Source organism: Telopea speciosissima, chromosome 2 (genome assembly GCF_018873765.1).
Source record: "Telopea speciosissima isolate NSW1024214 ecotype Mountain lineage chromosome 2, Tspe_v1, whole genome shotgun sequence".
Lineage (NCBI taxonomy): Eukaryota > Viridiplantae > Streptophyta > Magnoliopsida > Proteales > Proteaceae > Telopea > Telopea speciosissima.
In genome coordinates this window covers 72,402,432-72,416,063 of record NC_057917.1, presented here as the reverse complement: position 1 = coordinate 72,416,063, position 13,632 = coordinate 72,402,432, and the positions used below count along the sequence as shown (strand labels likewise).

At 40.1% G+C, this 13,632-nt stretch overlaps 1 protein-coding gene across 1 annotated transcript in view; it reads left to right on the top strand.

The window, feature by feature from the left end:
* Nucleotides 1–3,764: 3,764 nt before the first annotated feature.
* Nucleotides 3,765–13,632, top strand: part of LOC122651263 — a 19,933-nt gene continuing 10,065 nt past the window's right edge. Inside the window, exons 1-8 of the mRNA XM_043844576.1 lie at nt 3,765–3,985; nt 4,628–4,824; nt 4,936–5,024; nt 5,127–5,229; nt 5,320–5,522; nt 5,712–6,451; nt 6,541–6,640; nt 7,508–7,593. Coding sequence (XP_043700511.1) covers nt 3,833–3,985; nt 4,628–4,824; nt 4,936–5,024; nt 5,127–5,229; nt 5,320–5,522; nt 5,712–6,451; nt 6,541–6,640; nt 7,508–7,593 — 1,671 coding nt within the window. The 5' untranslated portion in view covers nt 3,765–3,832. The remainder of the gene's footprint in view (nt 3,986–4,627; nt 4,825–4,935; nt 5,025–5,126; nt 5,230–5,319; nt 5,523–5,711; nt 6,452–6,540; nt 6,641–7,507; nt 7,594–13,632) is intronic.

The following is a 13,632-nucleotide window of genomic DNA, read 5'->3' as shown; positions in this document are numbered from 1 at the left end:
ACTGGTCCACATTTCTCTTCTTCTTCTGCCCAATCTGGTTTAATAAATGGGTTTACACGACATCAGATAGACCAGTCGTATTGCTTAAAGGGAAGACTATCTTGAATGCCTCCCAAGGAGATCTGCTCATTTCATTCCCCCTGTCTTCCATCTATCTCGTTCAGATTGTATATATTCTTCGCCGATTTGGTAAGATTTGCATCGAACACATTGATCCGCCGATCTTTGGAACGATTCTTTGGGTTTTTTTTTTTTTTTTTTTTTTTTTATGAACAAGTAGATTATTTGTTATATTTTTCTTTTTTGGGTATCATTGGAATCACCGAGGGTTGGTATTTGAACACCATTGAAGGATTTTAAAATATATAAAATCCCTGTTCTTGAGAACCATGAGTGAAAAGGGGTTTTTTTTGGGTCACCGGTTGTTTTGGCGGAGAGGTTTTTTGAAATGATTCCAGCCTTCTGGATGCTCTTCGGAGGGTCGTTGCAATTTCCTGCATCCAACAGTAGCCAATTTTGCCTCCGATCATGGTGGTTTTGGGGTTTAGAATTGGGTTGACAAAGGGATAATTGGATTGTTCAGGTTGTTTTAACCGATAACGATGGCCTGCATTTGGATCACCGTAAGTAGGTCGTCATTTGTCGGGAATGCTCTGACGTCAGCAAGGGCGATACCGGTGGTGAGGGCAACGATGTTTGGTCACTCAGAGGTGGTTGCAGGAGGAAGAAGAAGAAATAAATAAATAAATAAAGTAAGAAGAACGAAGAGTAGAGGTTAGAGGTGAGGGTATTATTATCTTTTTCATTGCATTTTTAACACCGTTAACCAATATGGGTACGGTTGATAGAATCTTTTGATTTTAGGGGAGGGGAGAACTATTACTCAATATACCAGGGGTGGGGCTTATCATTCGAGCATAATCGAGGGAAGGGGGGAGTAATTTACCCTAAATTAATTATAAAACAAGTAGATTTTACTTTTTATAATATTGGGCTCCTCTATAGTACGGGTAGGGGTGTCAAGGGGTCGGTTCGGTCCAGTTTCAGTTCGGGTTTTTCAATTTCGATGTGACTTTAATAGAAATCGAAACCAATCCAATAAAAAATATTCGATTTCGACTCGATTTTGGTTTTTGTGTAGTTTGATTTCATGCAGTTTCGATTTATGATAATGGGTTGATATCGATTTGGATTCGATTCGATATCGATTTTATATAACTAGTAGGGTTGGATTAGTGCTTATTTTTCTTCTCTTGAGTTTTCTCACCTTGAATTAAATTGATTCTATTGCTGGCTTAAGTGGAAATCTTGTCACGGCATTAATTGAAGAGCATGTGGGTACTCTTTGACTTTCATGGGAAGGAAATCCAACAAAAACCATCATTTGGGACTTGATCGAGTACTATTCACCCTTATTTAGTCGTTAGTAAGAGTGTAAGCCAGTGTAAGTCCTTATAAGTTTTCTGTTTTCATATTAGGTTATTCAGATTCAATGTGGAATCCTTTCTTTTACATGAAACACCCTCAACAATCTCCTTCAAGGCCATCATCGATCGAGCTAGTTTTCCTTTTCGATCTCTTTCTTTCTTTCTCTCTCACTCTCATCAAAGTTTCAAAGGTAACAACTTAATTATCTTTTAGAATATTTCAACTTTCAGGGCCAAATGGTGCAAGTTGTGCAACAAACAAATTCAGAAATCAAAGGGAAAATCGAAAACCTAAAAGAACTCAATGGGAACAACTGAACAAGTTTAAGAGGATGACTTGAGTGTGCCTGAGTGTCGTGATTGTTGAGAGCCCGTGTCGCCGTCGCCGTCGCCGTTGCCGGTGCCGCTGAGAGTTGAGGATGAGGTCCGGTGCCTCTGCCGCTGAGAGAGAAAGGGAAAGTGTTGAAAGAGATGAGGTCTGGCCGTCTGGTCTTGAGGCTTGAGTGCCGACGACGCTGAGATTATGAGAGTCAAAGGGAAAGAGTGAAAGACGAAAAAGAGTGAAAGTCGAATAGTCGATCGATTAGCGTCTTAGCCTCATAGGGCATTTAGATTGTAGTATCGGGTCGGTTCGGTCCGAGTTCAATTGGTCGGGTTCATTGGTGCACCATCGGGCTAGCCCAAATCAAATCGAATGTTCCCTAAGTCCACAAACTGAATCCGATCCAATAAGAGATCGGTCCGGTGTGGTCCGGGCTCGTTCAGGTTGGGTATTGACACCCGTAAGTACCGGGGTGAATTACAGATCTTGGATACGACTCTTCTCCAGGGAGCTTAGTGCCCAAGAGTGCCCAGGGGGCATCCAAGGGTTGGGCTGTGTCGCACACATCTCGGTGCATGCCTAGGGATGTGTGCGGCACAACCCAACGACTGGATGTCCCCTAGGCGTGCTGGGCTCCTTGGAGAGGAGCTCAATCCATAAATCTTGTGGTGTGGCACTTGAGCTCACCACCTGGATGAGCTCCCATTTGGATGGCACAGATCAAGTTAAAAATTTGAACATTGCATGTGCACCATGCACAGGATTTCTTAAATTTGGTAAAGTAAAAAATCAGGTGTTTGCTATTTTACTTTTTAACATTGTAAGAAAACCAGGTTGAGTTGAATAAAAAACCAAAAACCTAGTCAAGAGTCATGTAGATTCATTCAATACTAAAACAACCACAATCGGATCAAGTTTACTTGTCACATAGACTCGGATTTTATATCCGAGACATAGTAAACTCACCGAGTTAAGACTAACCAATGCAAAATGTTTATTGAGATTTTAAACTTGGGGTAATGGGGTTTGAAGAATTGAAATTGAAAATTGGAGAGAGTTGTTGAAGTTTTAAATAGGGGTGCAGGTTTGGCCCTGACGGCCCGAGCCTGCCCTGATCCTGAATAGGACCTGGGTTGAGATACCTTGGACCCGAGGGCGGGTCAACTGGTCAAGGTTGGAAATTTCCGGCCTTGAGTCAGGGTTGAGGCCTTGGACTAAGTATGGCCCAACCCGACCCTGTCTTTTTATTCCTGTTCTTTCTTCTTCTTTTTTTTCCCCTCTTTTCTGTTCTTCTTCTTTATTCTTGATTTTTTCTTGTTTTTCTTCCTAGTTTGTCCAGCTCATGCATCTCCCTTCCCCCCCCCCTCTAATGGTCAGGGTCAATCAGGGTCAGCCCGGCCTGACCCTGATGGCAGGTAGGGTTGGATTTTTCTAGCCTTGAGTCTGTACCGGGTCGGGCCTAGGCCCAACTAAGGGGCCCAGGGTTGGACTGGAGGTTATAAAAGGCCCAACCCAACCCAACCCAGTTGCAGCCCTAGTTTTAAACTTGGGAAAAACCTTACCAAAAAAAAAACTTGGGAAAAGTGGTGACGTGGGATGAGAACGGGTGTGTCATAATTGGGCGAGGATCTTATGGGTGTGGTCCGTGGGGATATGGATTTGGGTCATGGTGTGAAGCCGAAGAACATAAAATTGACCAGGTTTATTTCGATCGACTCACTGGGTTGGGTTTTCATGAATGCGAGTCGAGTCAGAAAATCTTGTTTCCAATGATGCTTTTTTGACGGTAATCTGTCAATAACGTTAAGATTGTATATTCTAAATAAAGAAATCTGACGAGACGAGACCAGGCGAGGCCAAGGCGGGAAAATGTTGGGCAATTTAAAATGATAGGGAATAGGATATACTAAACCAGGCCGTTACTAGTCCAATATTACGGTACAGCCACTCTCTATCCCGCTCTGACCCATTTTGGAAAGTGGAGATGGCCTTCCTATAGTTTACTAGTCCCGACTCTTCTCAGTTCTTAGTTTCTCACTCCTTCGATGTCTTCGGCCGAACTGATTTAAAATCGCTGTGGACGATGGTGGAGGAGCTTCAAGGTTCCGATCTGGTCGATCCGCTACTCGACCGTTCTACCTTCTCTTTATTTCCTCGAACGTTTGGGGATTTGACGAAAGCTGCAGATTCCCAGGAGCCCGACTTGGAATCTGTCCACAATTATCTCAAATCCATGGTGCATTTGCTTCTTTCCTTTTTATGTTCCTTCTTTATTTTACTTCTCTATTGTATTATCTCTACCTCGGTTTCGAGTTATTGGAGAAAATCTGATTGTCTGCGAATGCGTTTTTCACTTATCACTTTCAAGAATTATTGGTTTGAGAAGGTTTCGATGTCATCGAGTTGGGAAATTCTCGTTGAAAGTTTTTGTTCGAGAAGAAGAAAGTGCTTTTTTCGTATGAATAATGCATTTGTAGTAATTAATTTTCTTGCTATATGAAAGTTATAACTGGTCGATCATTGAGTTAAACAGTTCGTTAGGGTTCACACATCTGTTAAGTTCAACTATAGGGTTTCAGTAATTTAGGTAAGCGGTGTAGAGTACCCATAAACTATTAATTTGACGAAACACATTGATCCTGGTCAAATAAAGATTGGTTTTTAAATAAGGATGCCGTGGGATATAGATATGTCAGATTGTAAAACCCTTTGTAAGGTTTGGAAACGTTGCCATGCTCCATGCTTATACATAGAATAAGAAAAGAAAAATATATCCGTTGTAATTGACAGAAAACTGTTCATACTAGCTTAAGCTGCAGAAGAGCAACACTTAGATCAAACCACTGGAGATGGTCTTTTGAAGTTCTTGTTTGCGCAGGCATTAAGAAGCCCAAATAAGCTTCTGGAACAGGCAAATACAATATTGAAAAGTAATTCAGAACTTCTGAATTCTGAATTACCTTTCCAAATGTCATCAAAAGGCAAAGTTGCTGCAAAAGGTAATGATCATCCCCCAGAACGAAGGCCAGCATTGAATCGCAAGCGAGCTCGGTTTTCTTTGAAGTCTATCACAAGGCAAGGAAAGCTTTACTTTCACTAGTAGATTAATTTGGTTAGAGGATTATATATAGTGGGAATTGAAAAAAATAAGAAGGGAAATTAAACTATGATATTGCTGTTTGACAGTCAGCCGTCTCTTGATGTGAATCCAAGTTTAAACATTGATCAATTGGAAGACCCAGAGGAATACTTCATAGCACATGAAAAACTTGAAAGTAATTCCTTGTTTTCATCTAATTTTTTTGAAATTTGTCTTCCAATTCTGTACAGATTATTTATAATCTCCAATGAAATAATCTCTTTTGGTTGGACCTTAGATGCCGAAATGGAATTACGGAAACAGAGAGGTGATGCTCTGATGGGCTCATATCAGTATAATCTGACCGAAACAACAAGGAGCCGTCGACCTGGACTGTTGGGGTATTGTTACTACTTTTCATGTATATGTGTTTCTTCTATGTATCTAACCGTCGCATCAATCTGTTTATGCCTTATTGTCTTCGATGCCAGGAAGAGAGCAAGTTATAAACATCATCATTCATCGTTAGATTCCGAGGGTGACGAGACAGTTGTATCTTCACAAGGAATTTTTGAAGTGGGCATTTCTAGTCCATCTAAGTATGTTTCTGACCCAGAAACAACAGATAAGCTTGGGGCACCAGATGAAAGGAAAATATCTGGAGTAGAACATGTTGATGCCACTCAAGAAGAAGGTTGATCAACAACCATTGGGCAATCATATTTTTCCCTTTTTTTTGCATATTTTAATTTCTCTCTCTCTCTCTCTCTCTCTCTCTCTCTATCTATCTATCTATCTATCTATCTATCTATATATATATATATATATATATATATATACACACACACACATCTCTTGATGTCTTGAATTATTTGGTGAACAGATTCAATAGCTCAGATGGAGGAGAGAATTGGGAATCATTTGGATGAATTGCTATCTGCTGACTGTATGGACCTAGATAAGAATGGAGTGGTCACTTTCCTGCAGGAGCGCTTTCAGTTTAAACCAATCAATTTGGACAAATTAACTCTCCCTGGCTTGGACTCTATCATAAGAAATGATCTTGAGGCACCAGTGGAGCAGTTAGCGAAGCCAAGAAAGGCGCTGGCAGATATACATAATACAATCAAAAGGGCACACCGCAAAACATCTGATGAACATAGGAAACTTTTAGGAGTCTCAGATTGTCCACAGGCTTCACCTCCTCCACAAAAGAGTCCACTTGCATCATTGTCTTTCTTACAGAGGCGCGTTTCACATATGACTTCACCAAGTGAACCTTTCTTGGCCTTTGGTAGTGATATCTTGCCAGCTAGACGTTCCTCCAGTGTTGAAGGCATTGGCAAACAAGATATTCCACCAGATTTTGTTACTGATCACCTTGATGCTCGTACTAATACCCCTGCAGAGGTTGACGGAAAGGGATCGTGTGCTTCTGTTGAACTGCAGTCAAAACTGATAGGAAAGGAGGGCAACACTGCAGCCAATAATGTGGATTCAGGAAAGATGGGGATAGAATATTTGGCTTCTTCATTGGATAGGCCGGTGGATGAAAACCCAAATGTGCAAGATACAAGTACGGATGTCACGTCAAATGGATCTGAAGGTTGCTTTGAGGACAAGGTGAGGGCCTTTAGACGTTTCAGAAGACTCAGAACCTGTACTTTCCTGGTATATAATTGTAGATTTTTATTTTTTAACACAAGATGCAGGTAGAAGATGTTCTGCAGGAAGTAATGACTTCCGAACAGCCTGAAGTCATTGTTGAAGGTCTAACTGTGGACCCACTGCATTGCAGTGACAGTCAGTTAGGTATGTAAATTGTGCTCATGCCTTCCTTCGTCTATGTGAAAAATTTCATAGTTACTAACAAATCTGTGATCCCCTATCCTCAGTACTTTTGTTAATCATTTGATTATGACATTAAAGTCAAACTACATTTGCCAGACAACGCACACCTTTATACCATAGAAATGAACAGTTAAATTAGAATCTTAGTTGAATAACAGAGTACACAGAACCTATCAATCACACAGTCTACTACAAAAACAAAGTCACCACTCGTTGATGAAGCAGCTATTACTTGAAAAATATCAGCTAATTCTGGGACCATAACCAAGGAAGAGCGTAATGAACACAAAGCCTTCACTAGGACCGTATTTGGGCTCTTATGATCAGTTTTGGGTGGGGTTAAAAAAGAGATAATGAGTTGAAGGGTTTATTTTTTGCTATTTCTTAAAGTATTAGTTGAGTGGTTAATATATTTAGATTTTATTTTCAGTTTAGTTGTTTAGGGCGAGTAAGCAGGTCTTAAAATAAATGTGGGACAGCAAATAGGTGTCCCAAGTAAGCTAATGCAACTGAGACTTTTGGTTGATAGGTAATAAAGGTAGAAGTGTCTTTTTTATGTGAAGTCATGGCTTAAGTAGAACTAAGCCAGTCTTATGTACTTATCTGAAAAAAAAAAAAAAAACCATTCTTATATATGGTTTTGTAATCAAACGTGGGAGACATGCTGGAGTAATAAAAATTTTGATTTTAGAAATAAGTGTAGTACTATAGTGTGGGTAATCTGACATAGGGTGGAAGCATGCAGAATAGGTATATTCTGATGTTCTAATATAATGGAATCTATCTTTCTCTCTCATCTCATAAGTCTCATGTTATTGTTTTTGGCAGATCAATTGGATCCTACTGCAGGTCAACATTGTTCAGTGGATGGACATGCAGATACCAGAGACATCCCTCTTGAACAAAATGATGAGGTTTGTTGCTTTCATCTACAGTTTCTGCTTTGGAATTTCTCTATAATTCTTTTCATAATATGAAGGTTTGATAATTTTAGAAAATTTATCTTCTGTCATGTTTTGGTGCATTTGATGACATGGGATTGACAATTTGACATCGATATAGGAATTAGGAAAGATTCTAATGCTTCTATGTGGTTTTGTAGGAAGAAGATATTTTTCTTTAAATAATTAATAATTAATTACAGCAAATTACCAATGTGTAGGAAAAATGAATCCCCAACCCAAGTTAAGTGTAACCACAAAAGAGACATACAAGGCCCTCTTCGTGACAAGCAAGGGAGTCGGAACCAAATATAGAAACTGGATTTGAGAATCCTTTCACAGACCAAATTGCGAAGTAAAGGTGATGCAGAAGCCGAAACCATGATTAATTTGGCTGTTCGTTGATTTTTCGTTGGAGCCTTTTTATTTGTTTGTTCTTTTTAGCCTAGGGTTAAAACAGTCTTTTTCATGGTTTATCTTCTTAGTTCCCCTCCAGGATTTTAGAGGGATTAGTATTTTATTTTATTTGTTTTAGTTGTTTACACTTATACTCCTATTTAGAGTATAAGTCTATTCTATGTTTTATAATTAGGATTCAGATTAGGAATCCCAACTCCTAATCTGATTAGGATTGCTTTAGATTGATTATTTGTAAGGCCTTTAGGCCCCCCTTTATTATTATAAATAGTAGAATCGTGGGAGGCTCCCCCACCTATTATGTTTGAAATTTTGTTTCTTCTTGCTGCTGCCGCCATGACTGCTGCTGCTTCTCTGTCTTGTGTGTCATATCAAGACCCCTTGTGAGTAATATCAAGGGCTAGGGCTGGAGTAATCCGGCGACTCCTTGCATCTTGCAGATCGGGAGGTTCGTCTTCTTCTTCCTTCAAGTTCTTCAAGGTTGCTGCTGCTGAAATTCTGCAATTCCAGTAAGAGTTACAATTTCCTGCAACTTTATCATCTCTTCTTCTTATTTCCATCTAACCTAATCGACTTCCCCAAACCCTAGCTTCATCTACATTCATCACAGCCCTATTCCCTCATCAGATTACACTCAAAACCTAACCACAGGTCCATCACAGTAACCCTCCCACTCGATCTCAGTTGCAGCCTCACCTATCCACTACAAACCCTAAATCCCTCCCTCAACATAAAAACCCAGAAACCCTAAGATCTGCCTAGACCTAACCAGCCAGCAAAACCCCACCAAAGTCCAGCCGAACCACCCCCTCCCTGCTAGGAAAACTCGACCTAAAGCCCAGCCCCTAAATCTGCTCCTAAACCCTAGTTTCAGCTTAGATCCTAAATCTGAAAACCCAAAACCCTAACCCTAATATTTCTGAATTTCTATTTCTTATTCAAACCTCATTAAAACCTATTCTAATAGACTCCTAAAATTCTGCAGACCATTACCCAATAAAACCCTAACTCAATCTCCCATTCCTAACCCTAATTTTGCCCTAGTTACCCTAAACTGCCCATTCGGCCAACCCTAAAACAGAACCTGGTCCTAAGTGAGATTTATTTCACCTAGGCTACATCAAAAGGGATGTCATTATGCTGGCTTGAAACAAACTAATTATTAAGGGTGCCAATTTTGTTCGTTGGACAGTTTACATTTGGTCCTTAACCGGTCTTAGTGATGTAGTTAAATCACATAAATGGTCTTATTTTATTAGAAATAAGACTTGGTTGGGTTATATACATGTTGGGCCTTTAGTCCAATGGGTTTTCATTGTAATAGGTTACTTTAATGGGCCTATATTATATGGAGAGACGTAGAGGCTAGGCATGCGGGATTAGTAAAGTTAGTGTATTTATTTCTTTATTTTAATTGTCATTAAGTGTTTTAGTTAGGTTCGATTAGGATTCTATTAAGTTCAGTCCTGTTTTGCATTAGTTTCCTTTATTATTTCAATTTCCTAGTTAGTTTATGTTACCTTGTGAGTTAAGGATTGTGTTAGGTTTTTCCGTTTTAGTGTTGGTACTATTTTGAACCTTCAATTACAGTATTACATTAAGTGGTATCAGAGCCGAAATCCTTTGTTCCGATGATGATCAACCATGGTTTTCTAGTTCTTTTTGAGAGATTTATGAATCAATTTGAGGATGGATTGTTGGATCTCCAATCTAGTTTAGGGATCTCGGATCGGGTTTTTGAAGGCTTGTTGCTGAATGCTGATACAAACCACTTATGTGATGAGGTGTCAAGTGTGTTCGAAGCTTTAGAGGACAGATCCGAGGTGAAAGAAAAGGTGGGCAACAAAAGTGTTGATAAAGCTGAAGTGATGACAATGAACTGCGATGATAGAGAAGAGACAATGCTTGAAGCTTCAAAGGCGGGGTCAACATGTAGAAGATTCTATTGAAGAGGTCTACGTTAAAGAGATCAAAGTAGACAAAGCTGAAACAGCAAAAGATGAGGTAGTGGTCGAAAACACTCCACAAGAAATCATCGATATTCATGGTGTTGTTCTTGGGAGTTAGAGCTTGTACCTCAAGTTTTCAATGAGAAGGTTACCAAAGCTGAGAACTCTATGAATATGACGTTCACACTTCACAGTTGATATTGATTCGGAGATTGAGCACATAGTGTTCATTATACCACCAAGGTTTTTGAAGAGAAAGCTTCACGTTTTGAAGACTACTACATTCCTAACATCCTCGAGCCGCAGGAGTTTTGTTATGGTTTGAAGAGGGGATGTTCACCACATAAAGTTGATTCCCCGACTTTGCAAAACTCGAGGTCGTTTTTTCAAGCCAGGGAGAATTGATGCAGTAAAATCACTTATATGGTCTTATTTTATTAGAAATAAGCCTTGGGTTGGGTTATATATGTGTGTTGGACCATTAGTCTTATGGGTTTTCATTGTAATGGACCACTTTAATGGGCCTATAATATGGGTAGAGGTTTGGCTTACGGGATTAGTGAAGTTAGTGTGTTTATTTTAAGTCCTGTTTTTTGAGTTAGTTTACTTTATTATTTCAGTTTTCTAATCAGTTTATGCTATATTACTAGTTAAGGTTTGGGTTAGTCCTTTTCTTTTTAGTGTTTTGGTACTATTTTGAGTTTCCAATTGCAGTATTACATTAATCATTTGGGACTTGATAGTGTGTATATATATATATATATAGAGGGAGAAACCCTAGCCCGGGCTGAGATATCTCAGCCTAGGCCTGGTTGGCCCTGACTTGCCCTGTTTTTTGCCATTTACGTTGTCCTATGCATTAATAAAATGAGACACATGTGATTGGGCATTGGTTTGTTTCATACTTAATTGACTATTAGACTTTTCTTTGGGTTAAAAAACTTAGCCCAATCTCAAAGTTGTAAATATTTTCGTTCAATATAGATAATTAGTCTTTTTTGTTTTTTTAAACCACTAGATAAGTAGATTCTAAACAAAAATTGAAAAATGTAAACAATAAATAGTAAAGCATAATCTAACATAGGGCTGGGTCCGGTAGGGGCAAACTTATACCCCTAGAAACTACTGAGCAAAGTACCATGCGTGTTGTCATTGTTGTCAACACATCCAGTTGGCCAACACACTCACTTGAGGATGGTTGGATTGCCTATGTGGAAGAGGAAGAGTAGCCTGTTGTGAAGAAGAGTAGAAGATACAACAAAATCGAGGGTTTTAGCAGCTCGAAAGAAGCTGACACCCAATGCAGTCAGGTCGACGCTAAATGAAAGGCTTCAATGTCGGCTGAGGCATGGTCGATGCTCATTTGACGGCGATTGAGCCTCATCAAGTGTTGACCCGAGATCATCATCCGTCGATCAAGGCTGTTGATGTTTATTGACGATGTCGATACTCAACACACACTTGTCTACGTTCAATGAGAGGCGTCTGTGTCAATGTCGAGTGAGGCCCAATCGACACTCACTCGATGTCGACTAAGCCTCATCGACCAAAGGCTATCCTAAGTTGACTTAAGGCTACACATGGTCTTTTTCTTTAAGTCACTACTTGCCATATAAAAGGAGAAAAGTGGCATACGAAAAGAGAGAGAATATAACCCCACTCAAGAGATGAAAGAAGAAAAGAGATTCCAATAATAGAAACCTATGAAGACTTCCTTCAAACTACTCATTGAAGCTATCTTGCATCGTCATTGAGAGATAATCAAGGGTTGTGAAGAGAGATGGAGAAGAGCAACTCAAGGAAGACACAAGGAGGTTCACTTGCTCAAGAACATTGCTTGAAAACCTACAAGTGTTGTATGCACATGCCATTTTGAATGTATCTTGTAACCATCAAATGTGTGCTTGATAGGGAAGTACAAGAACTTTTAGTGGGTGCTACTAAACATTGTATTGTGCATCATACCCGGTATAGATTTGGGTTGTAGCACTGATGTAGGACAAAACATGAAGAAAAAGAGGCCAAAACATTGTTCACGTTACTGTTCATATGAACAGTGTCACAGCCCCTTATTTTGCCTTGATGAGAATATTATTAGAAGATCCTTGGTGGGGACCTCATGAGAATCCAAGCTTTGACAAGAAAGAGGATCGACTGCTAGAAGACTTGAAGATCTGATTTTATATTGTTACTATTCTCTTAGGAGGGTCGTTTGTTACAATTCTCTAAGGAGGGTCGTCGCTTGTGCGATGGCAAGGTCTTGTTACCGCCAGTGCAGTGGCATGGGTTCGAGTCCTGGGAATCAGCCTCTCCGTGAAGAGGGTTAAGGCTGCCTACCATCTACCTCTCCCAGACCCTGCGAAACGCGGGAGCCTTGTGCATTGGGTACGGCCCTTACTATTCTCTTAGTAGTACTTAGTTACTAAATCTATTAGTTTCTATTTTAGTTATTCTTGCATGTGGCTAAACTATAAAGCCTAGTAGTTTCTAATTTTAGTTACCTTCTATTTTAGTTAGGTTTTAGTAGTTTCTATTTCCATACTTTCTATTTTAGAAAGTTTCTATTTTTATTGTAAGCTTGCCTAAGCTATTAATAGGCCCCCTATTGTAAGGTAGGAGCAGATTTTGGAGAATAGAATTTTCAGGCCATGTTGCCATCGGTTATGGGAGAAATTCCATGTTTCAACAGCTGGGATAGCTGTGGGTGAGTGACCCAGGCTGAGAGAGCCATTCCCCTACGGCCCTACCACCCTCTCTTCTATCTTCTCCTTCATTGCAACCGATCTCCTGTTGTGTTGCTGCAACCACTGTGAAGAACACTCAAATGCTACGACCATTCGAGTGCGACTGCTGCTGTTCCTGAGGCTTGATTCCTGCTACAACTTCAAGGCTGCGTATCTCCATTCCCCTTCATCAAAACCTGCAGAGTTTTGGACCATCATCTTACACCATCATCCCCTCCATTCGATCCCCATTCTAGCCTATTCTATTGGCTGGATTGCTTCCATGCCTTAACCTTCTATTTTCATCCCCCCTCCTAATGTAGTCCTTAGATAGGTAGAAGACCTACTAGGAGCCAGGTAGATCAAACCCCCACAAAAGTGCTGGCTGATTAGGGCAGAGTGGGGTAGTTTAGGTCAAACCTAGGGTTAGGTTTATGAGAATGGGGTTAAATCTTATATGGTTTTAATGGGCAGCTCTAGGAGAAGCTAATAGGGTAGGTTTGGACAAGGTTTAAACAAAATTTAAGTTTTGGGTTTTAGAGTTTAGGTTAAAACTAGGGTTTAAACTTGGAATTAGGGCAAGGGGCTAAGGTCGAGTTCTAGGGGCAATGGGAAGGGTGCTCGGTTGTGATATGGTGTAATTCTGATGGCTGAATTGGGCTATACAAAATTTAGGGTTTTTTTTTGGGTTTTACGGAGACAAGGTAAATTAGGGTTTTGATGAACAGTTGGGGGCTAGGGTTCAGGTCGAGTGTAGGAGGTGGTATGAGGGGGTTGTGGTCTGAATTTGGTTGAATTCTGATAAGGGATGAAGGTTTGATGAAGCTTAGATGATCTAGGGTTTAAGGGAATCGATGGGGTAATGGAGGCTTGGGTTGGAGGCTGAGAAGAAGAGGGGAATTGCAGGAATTTAAATCAACTTA